At 37.3% G+C, this 12365-nt stretch overlaps 1 protein-coding gene and 1 pseudogene across 1 annotated transcript; both read right to left on the bottom strand.

Annotated features, from left to right (window-relative positions):
- Positions 1-316: 316 nt before the first annotated feature.
- LOC111791530 lies at positions 317-5677 on the bottom strand (annotated as a pseudogene).
- A 703-nt stretch (positions 5678-6380) lies between these two features.
- LOC111791529 (protein STRUBBELIG-RECEPTOR FAMILY 2-like) lies at positions 6381-12328 on the bottom strand. The gene is made up of 17 exons (XM_023672915.1): positions 12247-12328; positions 11841-11968; positions 11445-11577; positions 11274-11345; positions 11129-11194; positions 10931-11002; positions 10783-10854; positions 10455-10526; positions 10304-10369; positions 10138-10203; positions 9701-10041; positions 8822-9096; positions 8482-8747; positions 7953-8100; positions 7629-7768; positions 7380-7536; positions 6381-6675 (listed from the first exon to the last, which is right to left on the bottom strand). The coding sequence occupies exons 2-17, from the start codon at positions 11932-11934 to the stop codon at positions 6484-6486; spliced, it is 2232 nt and encodes a 743-aa protein (XP_023528683.1). The 5' UTR covers positions 11935-11968; positions 12247-12328; the 3' UTR covers positions 6381-6483.
- Between the last annotated feature and the right edge of the window lie 37 nt (positions 12329-12365).

Raw genomic sequence — 12365 nt, 5'->3', positions numbered from 1 at the left:
GCCCGATGATAGAGGGCCAATTCTATAATACCCTTTTGTTGTACAAGATGGAGTTGTCTCACTTCGAGTGTAGTCAAATCTGATGATACCCTTTGGCGAAGTTACCTACCAAATCAAAGGCCTAGTAGATGATCGGAATCCCTCAGGTCAATGAAGACTAATTCACTTACTCCAACTCTCACATTTTTATCTCGGTAAGTGTTTCTTCTATTTAATTTACACTGGGTCTCTGGTTCGAGATAGTCGTACATACTAAGAATTCATCCCAGTCTTTCACAACACAACCCGAGATGCAAAAACTGATCATATTACAAAGGGGGGAAGAAAAAAAAGGCAACCTTTCTCTAATATTGGGTCTATCACAAACTTTTTTGTTCTCTTAATTCAGTAACTTTCTTGTTCAAGTGAGTTTCATATAGGACCAGAAATTGGCCATGGCCTGCATTGTTACAATCAACACAAAGAGTAACGACTCTATGAAGCTCAAACCTGCTATACATGAGAATTTAGTCAACAAAACTTCTGGCTGATCTTGGAACTTTTTCCTTGTCATCTAAGAGATGAAATGGAAATGAATCTAATTATTCTGGTCAATTGGTGTCCAACAAGATCAGATGGATGAGCAGCTATATGTTGGCGAGCTCATGAAGCCTGTGTTGGTTGTATGGAAGGATTTCTCAAAGGTGTCAACTGCTTTACTTACTACTGCAGCACGTTTTTCCATCTCGACCCTTCTCCGAATACTTGTCAGGTACCCGACAATAGCGAACATAGGAGGCCGATGCTTCGTTACAGGCTGATTAAGTTTTCAATCACACACACAGATGTGAAGGTCAGCCAGCCGTTGGTTACATAAACAAATCAACTAGTGACATACGTCAAAGAGAGTTTCTATATCTCACAAGGGTGTCCTGCCATTTACCTGTATACAAAGGGTGATAATATCAGCATAGCGAGAGAAAACCTTGGAGGATATTGTTCCTTTAATGTCAGGATCGATAATCTCGTCTAGACTCCCACAATCGTGAAGCTGAAATGACGCCCGTCTTAACCGAGATTGCTCGATCCCTGGTCTCAAACTGTGTGACATGAATCAAAGTTTTAACAATCTGGAAAGAGCCAAAGGGATGAGAAAAGCTAGAAGATACAGCCAAGAGGTAGGATAGGCCATACTCATTAGGTTTTTTTCCTGTAATAAGCTCCAAAAGCAATACACCGAATGCATACACATCACTTTTGGTATAATCAATCCCAGACTGGCCATATTCAGGTGCAAAGTAGCCAGTGCCAGCAATAGCTATTTGAGCAGCCTGTTTTCATCAATATTTCGTTAATAAAATGGCTAAGAAAAGATACTGTGATCAAGGTTAAACAAATTACTTCCCAAGAACATATAGGGAACAAACGAATTGGATGAAGATGATAACAGGAAAACGTGCAGTAGAGAGAAAAAGAATGACAGAGCGTTTCTAGATGTCTTTGAGCTAGAATACGACTGTTCGGACTACCATTTAAAGTAACATTGAACATCCCTTGCAATATTTTTTGTTTATGAAAAGTTCGTACCTGAAGACGACTGTTCGGACTACCATTTCAAGCATTTAAGGATGGTTTAAGTATATTCAGGATGTTACTTGCCTTGATTTTAACTCCATTGCTTACAAGAGGCTTCAAAACAGACAAACCACAGTCACAAATCTTCGGCATTAATTCTTCATCAAGCATGATGTTGGCGGCCTTCAAATTGAAGTGCGACAATGGGGGGAAAAAAGCATTATGCAAGTAACTGAAAATGCAGAAAGACAACGATTAGAACCCCATAAAATATAAGCTGCTTGAAGCTTCCTTAGACAAAGAGATACTTATGAGTTAGTGGCATAAATATAAAAAGCACTTGAGAAAAATCAAAATTGTTCGACGATAGAGATTACGAAGCCACGTTCCACAAGCAAGTTTCTAGATCAAAAGAAGACTCAGTCCTGATTATTAATGTACTTACTCCAAAGCCTTGGCAACTCCATGAGCAATTTGGAGTCGAACACTCCACGATAGAGGGTTTTGTCCGACGCTGTGCAGAGCATCATCAAGAGACAGATTCCCGACATACTCATAGGCTAGTAGATGTTGCCCGTTCTCTACACTATATCCAAGAAGGCTAACAATGTTAGGATGCCTCAGACGAGTAATAGTGCAGACCACATCCAAAAACTGTTGTTCTTCTGTGAAAGAGAGTGCTGCCATATCAACCATTTTCACAGCCAAAATCTGATCCAAAATACAAATGTAGTTAGATTTTTTCATTAGATACACTGGCATCAAATATGAGTATCATTTTGAAAAGTAAATTGGTAGTACTGATTCAAGTGTGCTCATTATACTTGGCCATCGGGAAATTCAGCTTTATAGACAGAACCAAGAGATCCCTCTCCAAGAAGGTTTTCTTCACTGTACTTGTTAGTAGCAGACTCAAGCTCAGTCACGGTGTAAGTTTTTGTTTTCACTGGGAACCTGGATCTCCTAGAGAAACTTCTTCTGCCATATGCCCTCTCAGTTCTGGCATGACGAGTAGAACAGGCACGATTTGGACCGCCACCTATGACTGGAGAACCGACAGGCAAGATATTTGGACTATCATCTGGTGGAATAACTGTCTATCACAACACAGATAGAGAAAAACATAAAACGAGAAAAGATGACATTAATTGAAAACGGCACAAGCAACAGTTTGTAACCGAAATTTGTTTAATTTCTTGGCATAAAATTGATGCAGAAGTCAAAAAATGTCTCTAAAGATAATGACATTCATACTTAAACAAATGACTGGAACAAGTAGATGAGCATATTCAATGAGAGATTTTTCCCCTACTCCCTAAATGGTGAGAGCTAAGCACTTCATACTAAATTTCATCGAAACATATTTCTTTGTTCTCAAAATTTTAAAAGACTTAAAAAAAAAATGAAGTGGAAATAATTGAATCATTGGGTTCAACGAATATCTACACCATATCTTCTGAAATCTTGATGGTAAAACCATAAAACTCAGTATATTGAGCCCTCCAGAACATAAAAATAGAATGTTTGAATCAGAAACACACAAGCAGGTAAAGGTAGTACAAATATAGGAAAAAACATAGAGACCAATGGCACTAAATTCAGTCAAAACTTGACATGAATGTTCCGTAAATTCATTAATCAATCCTTCATTTTAAGATATTTGGGTAATTTGTTCACGTGTAATCATGTTTCACTATATACGTCCCAGAAGGTACGATAGAGAATGTAGCAGTATGAGAAGTTGCATGTGAGGAGAAGATCATTCACCTGCAGCTGTGCTGATTGGAAGAGACATGTTTACGTGCTTCATGCTCCCTTTCTTTGCACATATTTGAGTCTTGCAGATTGCAATAAATAGAGCTGCAAGGATTATCACAACACCACCTCCACCAGCCACTATAGCTATTCCACCAGGACCTAATTTCCCCCCCTTTTTCCCAACCTTTTTCTTGTAGGGACATTTCTCGATGATAATTGACTCAGTTAATGGAGGCCTGCTATTGTTGTACGTCAAAGGTGCTTTTTCCAAGGAAAAATCGCAGGGTGGAGATTTACTTACATCGAACCCATTTCCCCCAATCCTGATGAGGGATTGAGAGGCAACATAAGAAAAAACTTAGAGATAAATAATGCCTAGTTTAGGCAAAAGAAAGACCCTAACTGCTAAGAGATATAAAAACCTCACCATAAACGTGGAATGGTCTTAAAATGCTCTGGAATAGTGCCGCTAAAGTAATTGTCTTGGATGTTCCTAGTAAAGTTTAATGTGAGTCAAAAGGTTATATAGCGACACAAGTTAAAATTCAGTAGAACGGTAATGGAAAAACATACAAATCAGTTAATGGAAGATGAGATAAGTAGGAAACCGATCCTGTGAATTTGTTTTCCTGCAAGAACCTAGTATGCTAGATATTAATGAAACTAATAATTTGTATTAATTAATTTATCAAGAAGAAATAATCGAATTCAAAAACCCACAGTCTATTGATATTAGTCAGAGCAGCAAATGAATTTGATAAATCTCCAGTGAAGTTGTTATATGACAGATCCCTGTATAATAAGAACAATCAGTGGTTAAAACAGCCTGACCAAAAGGATAACTGACTCGAGCATATTATAATTTCACATTTCAATATAAGGTTCAACAGATAACTTATGCTTGATTAACTTCGATATCGTTACATAAATGAATTAATTCACCACCATCAAAATGTTAGTACAAGTTGCCAACAATGGAGAATATTATCCATTTGTTAGCTACGCTCGTTAAGAGTAAAAATATATCCAGTCTGTATCTTCTTTCTTGGTCATGGAAAATCTTAATGGGCTTAGACTAGGAAAATTAACCAATTCCTTACATTTCCAATTCAGAGGAATTAAGAAAACTGGTGAAAAATCATACATCTCCACAAGATTTTGTAGGCCAGAAAAAACATTTGCAATGGGGCCAGATAGCACATTATGGCTTAGATTCCTGCACGTATAAGAATATGATTTCAGATGAAAGAAACATTAAGACAGGCACTTACAGGTCTAGGAGCGACTAAAGCAAGACACGTAACTTACATATAAGTGACATTCGGGGGTAACCCGGAAGGAATTTCACCCAGAATTTTATTGCAGCTAGCATCCCTAATGAAAAAAATATCGTTAAGCAAATGATTTTTGGTTGAACCATAGTGGAAGAAAGTGGTTCATTCTTACAGTCGCTTCAAATTATGGAGAAGATAAAGCTGGTCTCCAAGATTCCCAGAAAGGTTTAATCTATTAAGTTTACTGCATAAAAAGAAAACTTCTAAGGGTCCTATTTACAGGGACTCTTGGAAAATCGAATGAACAAAGGGCCGAGTTAAGTACATTACAGGTCTATTATAGATGAACCAACACAAAACACCCCAGTCCACGTTCCACCGCAAGGATCCCCACCATTTGTTCTCCATCCTTTAAGCTCAGGTGGGTAGTTTAGGGTACTATACAGATTGAGAAGAGCTAAAACTGGACATTGGAACGCCAGAAAATTCAGAATTGACATGAATTCGACGCTTAGCTTGAATTGTTTTAAGAAAACCCTAATTTCTTTAGTTCAACCTATCTTACATAACCGGTAAAATTAGTATTGATCAATAAAACGCAGTGCTATGGATCCCATTCCAATTTCGTTATTTAATTCTCCTATAAACCAATCAGGGGAAAGCATCTAAACAGAAAAAACCAATCAAGAATACGAAAACGACAAGAAGATCATTAGGGTTACCATCCTGCGGGTCAGTAAAGCACTGAACGACTGAAGTCAGAGTCGCCAAGAAGACAATGACATTGAAATACATTACCGCACGGAGGTGGGCCATTTCGTGAGAGATCACCACCAGTTTAGACGTTTTTTTCTTCAATCGCTAAAACAGAACAAAACAAACATTCAGAATTCAGAATACCAAATGACAAACAGTCAAAATTCAGAATGCCAATCGTATACCAACTAATCCGCAAAACGAATCAGCAGAGCAGAGCGGAAATGTAACGAGGAATGTAGAAATTTCGGGTCAGTCGAACTGCTTCTCGTAGATTTTCGAACAGTAAAGAACGTCAAAAGGTCCAAAGAAAGCAGAGCAGAGCAGAGCGGAGTGTAAACTGAGACTATGGCAATGGAGAAGGCGAAGTTCTTGATTACGGAACAACTGATGAGCTGGCATCCACGTAAGCTAAATCCGCTAAGTCCTTGAGACCCACGTGTTACTCATGCTGGCAATTTTACCAAACGTCACTTCCAAAAAGTACATTTTTTAATTAGTTGGTTATTTTTTTATTATTGAAAATGAAATTTTTAACAACAATAAAATAATTTAATAGAATTTAGGATTATTTTCATGAAATTAATGATTACATTTTTTAGTTTTTTTATGTTTGCGTCAAATTATTCCTTAGATTAATTGAAAAATGATTAATAACAACGGTGTAAAGTTGTACTTCAACGTCATAGATTCCACGAATGAATTGACTTAAATTGAACCTTCTTTAAATGTTGGTTTCAATTTGATTATAAAATAAACTTTCATTATAAGTAAACTTTCATTATTCGATTAACGACTTACCCTTGCTTATTTGGGCATCTTTGAAACTAATCCATTATTCGATTAACGACTTTGCTTTTAATTTCACAACTTTGAGAGAAAATGAAATATTAGAAGTCGGTAATTTTTTATATAATTATATAAATTTAAACTTAAACAGCCCATGATAAATTCTTTGTTTCTACATCAATTCAAATATAATTAAGTAGATGAAGCACTAATATTATTTTTGAGGTCATTAGTTCGATTCTATATATCTACAATGGTCGAAAATTGATTCACTATTTCAAGAACTGTCTGTACATGATACGAAGAAGATTCTTACTAAAGCGTCTATTACACACATAGGAAAAATATTTTTCTAAAATGAGGTGGAAGGATAGCTGTATGTTGGTGAACTTACGTAGCCAGTGTTGGTAGAACGAAATGATTTTTCAAAAAGATCCACTTCAGTTCCTTCTATAGCAGCACGTTCGGCCATCTCCATCTTCCTTTGAAGATTCGTTAAATGTTCCACTATTTCGGACATTGGTGGTCGGAATTCCTTTGCAGGCTGATCATCCATAGATGAAATGCACAAGACAATAAGTAAGAAAAGGATTTATACATAAAGGACGGTATATTTTTTAGCCGATCGTTTACATTTATACATAAAATACAAGAGTTGAGGATTGTTGGGAGGGAATCCGAGATTGACTAATTTAGAGGATGATTATGGGTTTATATGTATGAATATCATACCATTTTGGAGAGTCTGTGATTCCTAACATGATATCAGAGTCATTCCCTTCATCTATACCTCAAGTATCGAACAAATAAATTGCTAGCCTCGAAGGTGTAGTCAAAAGTGACTCATGTATTGAACAAATGGTGTATTTTGTTCAAAGGGTTCAGAGAAAGGAGTCGAGGGGAAACTGTTCGAAGGCTACATAGACCTCAAGCGAGGCNCAATATCACGCGCCAAGGTCGGGTGGCAGCCAAATCTGTGTGTGTTGTTGGGAGGAAGTCCCAGATTGGCTAATTTAGAGGATGATCGTAGGTTTACAGACAAGAAATACATCTCCATTGGTATGAGGCATTTTGGAGAAGCACAAAGCAAAGTCACGAGAACTTATGCTCAAAGTGGACAATATCATACCATTGTGGAGAGTAGCGTGGAAGTTCGTGATTCTTTTAACTCATATCAATTCAACATTTATATCAGAAGCTACTTCAAATCAGTCTAAAAATAAATTAAGGCACATTAGATTTCAGTACCTGTATACAAAGGGAGATGATATCGACAAAGCATGAGAGGGACTTAGAGGAAAATGTTCCTTTAATGCTTGGATCAACCATCTGTTCTAAACTCTCGTTGTCATGAAGCCGAGATGAAGCCCATTTCACCAGCGATTGCTCTTCCCTCGGTTTCGAACTGGGTAAAAAATAACAAAATTATTCACGTTCAAAACTGCAACGAGAGCTTGAAAAGGAAGAGAAAACCAAGGAGTTTTGAAGAAACTGTACTTGTCAAATGGTTTTCTTCCTGTGACAAGCTCCAAAAGCAACACTCCGAAGGTATACACGTCACTTCTAGTATTATCAAATCCTGGCTGCCCATGTTCAGGTGCAAGGTAGCCTATGTCACCGCTGACAATCTCAGAAGCCTGTTTTCATCAGTTTTTACACGTAAAATTCATGAAAAAAATTACCACAAGAAAACAAGGCAAATTTTAAATTTGTAGTTTATGAACAATGTTACTCTTCCAAAATGAACATTTAGAGCTGTTTATTTACTATCAAATGCAAAACAATAATAATAAAATAAGCACATTCTCAACTGTTTTTTACCTTCGTTTTAACTCCATTGGTCACAAATGGCCTCAAAACAGACAGCCCACAATCACAAATACGAGGCATCAGTTCTTCATCAAGTAAGATGTTGGCAGCCTTCAGACTGCAGTGAGCAAATGGAGGGAAAAAACTTGTATGCAAATAACTGAAAACCCAGAAGGAAAACAGTTATAAACCCTCAAGAATACAACTATTAATGAAAACCTTGTCTCGAGGTAAAAGAAAGTGATTTTAGAAAGGATGAACCAGAAGTTTTTATACATCACAAAGAATAAGGGTGAGTTTTAGCATTTAGAGTAATTTGCATTTTTCTCAAAATGTTTATAGAAAAAACATAAATACAAACGACAGAAACCGTAGAATGCTTGTTAAGCTAGTCTTACATTGAAGATTTGGACGCCAAATTAAATTAAAAAAAAAAACATATATTGCATATAAAATGTAAAATCACAGGTGAACTAAAGGTTTTTGGCTCTCTTAAGTTTGGTCAGACAACATGAAATTGATGATCAAATACTTTACTTACTCTAAAGCCCTAGCAATTCCAAGAGCAATCTGGAGACGGACAGTCCATGACAGAGGCATGTATGCTTCACAGTGTAAAGCGTCATCAAGAGACAGATTTCGAACGTATTCATATCCGAGAATATGTTGTCCATGCTCTACACAATATCCAAGCAGCGTAACAATGTTCGGGTGCCCCAAACGGGAAGCAGTCCATACCACATCCAGAAATTGCTCTTCTTCTGTAAACGAGAGAGCTCCCATGTTGAGATTTTTTACTGCCAAAACCTGGTAGAAATTAGAAGTCAGAAAAAAGTTCATGGAGGTCAGATCAAACTTTGCTCGTATAGGGATCATTTTACTTGGCCATCAGGAAATTCAGCTCTATAAACAGCACCAAGAGATCCCTCTCCCAGAAGATTCTCTTGACTAAAGTTGTTTGTAGTGGATTGAACCTCTGCCAGGGTGTAAATTTTTGTTCTCACTGGGAGCCTACATCTGTTTGAGAAACCTTTTCTTCCTGAAAATTTCTCGGTTCTCGTGTGATTTAATATAGGTATAGGCCTTGAACAGCCCATGAATTGAGAACTCAGGGGCAAGCTTTGTAAGCCTTCTTCTGGTGCAGTTGACGAACCATCTATCACAGAAAAAGAATTGCTTAATATCTGGAAAAAAGATGCTAGTCGAGTAGAGGCATGCTTGACATTTACGAACATGCGATCAGAGACTGAAAAGATGGAATTCAATATTTGTATAACGTATAAAACGTTTGAAGCCAAACTCACTAAGGGAAACTAGTCTCCGTGTTATGATGGGAGCTTTTGCATTTTCATCATACTAAGAAGATGAATTCCCATAACACTAATATTCCGTTTCAAATCTTAGACGACTTCACGAAAACAATGCCATTTACATAATTGAACGATTACATTCTTCAAGTGTCAACATTACCATTTCCATTGCGACATATTAACTTTGAGACTCGGAAGACAAAAAAGTAGTATGTTGAGATAAGAAATATATATGTCCCAATGATAGGAGAGAACAAAGACCTATGGGATTAATATAGGTCAGATATCTACCTGTATTGGTAGGGTTTCTTTTAATCATTCAATTAGTTATATAAATTAGCCAATAAGCTTCGATCTATTTATAGTTAAACAGCACCAAGTCCACAACATGAAGACATCTGGCAATAAAAAACAAAAATCTGGAAGAACTTTATAAGGAGATGGATTCACCTTCAGCTTTGCCCAGAGAAAGAGAACGAGGTAACGTATTGGTAATCTTCAAATTTATTCTCTTTTCATGAACTTTCTTCATGGAAAATACGACAAAGAGAGCTGCAAAGGTTACTACTAGTGTCACTCCTCCTACCAGGAGACCTATTCCACCAGAACCATGCCTTCTCTTCTCATGCCTTCTCTTCTCATGCCTCACGGCACCACGAGAGGGATAATTCTGGATGGCGTTTGACTTGGTTGTTGGAGGACCACTGATGTTCTGCACTATAGGATCTTTTCCCAGGGGAAAATCCCAGGGTGGAGAATTAACTTGTGGACGAAGCCTATTGCTCCCAATCCTAAACAGAGGTCAAGTGAAATTTTCTTTTGAGTAACTTCATGATCAGTTTAGGCAAAAGAATCCACCACCAATAGTTGAAATTTGAAAAGCTTACCACAAATTTGGAATGTTTCTAAAATTGTCTGGAATAATGCCATTAAAATAATTGTCTTGGATGTTCCTGACAGAAGAAGGGATATGTGAGTGAGTACACGAGTAGCTAGCCGAAATAGGCAGAGATTCTACACTGGACGGAGAAGAGGAAGCCATGGATAACATACAAGTCAATTAATGGAAGGTGGGACAAGTAGGCAACTGATCCTGTGAATTGGTTATGCTGCAAGAACCTAGTCTAGATAGCATTAATATGATAAATAGTTGTTCAAATTTTTGTATAAAGAAAGAAGAAATAAACAAATACAAGAAACTCACAGTCTAGTGATGTTCGTCAGAGAACTGAAGGAATTTGGCAAATCTCCAGCAAAGTCATTATATGATAAATCCCTGTGAATGAGGATTAATCATTGGTTGAATCCCATGACCAAAAAGGATTTTTATGTAAAAATTTAAATAACCCAAAGTATTATGAGTTAATATCTGAATGCGAGAGTCGAATTGTAGAAAATCTATGGAACTTTGTGAGGTAAATTAGAAAGGCATGTAGTAAGACACAAATCAGCAGTTGACCTGATTAATTGTCCGTTCAAATCGGTTCAATTCAAAGGCAGAAATAACATTATTAGCGAAGAAGGAAGCTTACATCTCTCTCAAATTCTGTAAACCAGCAAACACATTTCCAAGCACACCAGATAGAGTATTATGGCTCAGATTTCTGCGTGCAAAAGAATATGGATAAAGAACGAAGGACCTTTAAACGTCAACGCAACGGTAGTCAAAGATCTACTTACATATGTCGGAGATTTCCCATGTAAGATAAAGTATGTGGAAGATTTTTGCTTAAACGGTTGAATGCCATATTTCTGCAACATATAAGAATTTTACCGAATCAATTAAACAGAGTAACTGGGTACATGCCATATTTTCAAATACAAAAAGAACCCTTTGAGTACACAACTATGGATGAAAACACAGCACATACAACTTACATATGAGTCGCATTAGGAGGCAAGTTGTGCGGAATTTCACCCGTAAGTCTATTAGAGCTAACATCCCTAACAAGAGAATTAAACAGACGTAATACAGTAATCAGCAACATTGACAATTGTTCAATTGACCAAAAAAATAACCTACATTTGCTTCAAATTTATGAGATTGTTGAGCTGTCCTCCAAGATTCCCAGTGAGATTTAGTCCATGGAGCTTACTACAGAAGCAGATAATATTCAGAGAAGCACTTCGGTCAAAGAAGGAAACATAATATCAAGTACATGTTTATGATGTTCAAGGAGCTTTATGACATTACAGGTACATTACAGAGAAACCGGAGCAAGACACTCCAGTCCATGATTCCTCACAAGGATCTCCACCTTCTTTTCTCCATCCTTTAAGCTCTAGTGGATAGTTCATGGCACTGTACAGATCCTGAAGAGCTGCAACTGTACAGTACACAATATCAATCCGTCAATAACGGGTAAAAGACTAGCAATAAAGCTTCGGAATGATTCGCAAGCAGGTGATGTCTACGATTATCATATATTAATCCTCAAGATAGCTTATGATCAGGAGGCTATCAGAAGACGTCAAGAAACTATAACCATAAAAACCAGTGCTCTATTCCAATCAAGTTCCTAATTCGAAGCCAAGAAACTAAAATTAATAAGCTACATTCAAGCAGAAAAAATGTAGTTGAAATAGTTACCATCCGACGGATTAGTGAAGGCCCTAGCCAGCGATGTCAGAATCGTCAAATAGAAAACGACATTAAAATACCCAAACAGACGCTGTTGGAGCATTTCTCCAAAAACTACGGTCCAGTTTGATGATTCTCTGTTTCCATGGAACAAAGAATCGAACACAAGTAAAGCGTCAAGAACATGGTAGCGTACAAGAAGATTAAACCACAGAAGAAGTCACCACACCAATATTCCAAGTAAGAATCAAAAACTACAAAAAGATTAAGAGTAAGACGTTGACGCGAAGTAGTTAAAGCCGAAGAACAGAGTTGTTTTCTTGCTACTCTTTCTCTGCAACAAGAATTACTCCAAAAGGAAAAAATGGCGGCACGGAGAAGTTGTTCAGTGGAAGTTAGGGTTTGGAAATGGTACCTTCGAGAGAGAGAGCAGAAGGAAGGCGTGCTGAACTGGTTCGCACAGAGAGAAAAGGAACTCGTACGGACAGTGTGAAAAAATCGCCTGCAAATGAGCGTACTCTTTGGCGGCAATGA

This window comes from Cucurbita pepo, chromosome LG03 (genome assembly GCF_002806865.2).
Source record: "Cucurbita pepo subsp. pepo cultivar mu-cu-16 chromosome LG03, ASM280686v2, whole genome shotgun sequence".
Classification (NCBI taxonomy): domain Eukaryota; kingdom Viridiplantae; phylum Streptophyta; class Magnoliopsida; order Cucurbitales; family Cucurbitaceae; genus Cucurbita; species Cucurbita pepo.
Note: the sequence above shows the minus strand (reverse complement) of the source record. Positions and strands in the feature narration are given on the sequence as shown.

Coding starts and splice junctions, on each gene's coding strand:
- LOC111791529 (XM_023672915.1), bottom strand. CDS start 11,934: ATGCTCCAACAGCGTCTGTTTGGGTATTTTAATGTCGTTTTCTATTTG. Junction 11,346..11,444: donor GGTTTCTCTGTAATGTACCT/GTAATGTCATAA, acceptor CTGCTTCTGTAG/TAAGCTCCATGGACTAAATC. Junction 9,097..9,700: donor TTCTCTGGGCAAAGCTGAAG/GTGAATCCATCT, acceptor TTTCTGTGATAG/ATGGTTCGTCAACTGCACCA.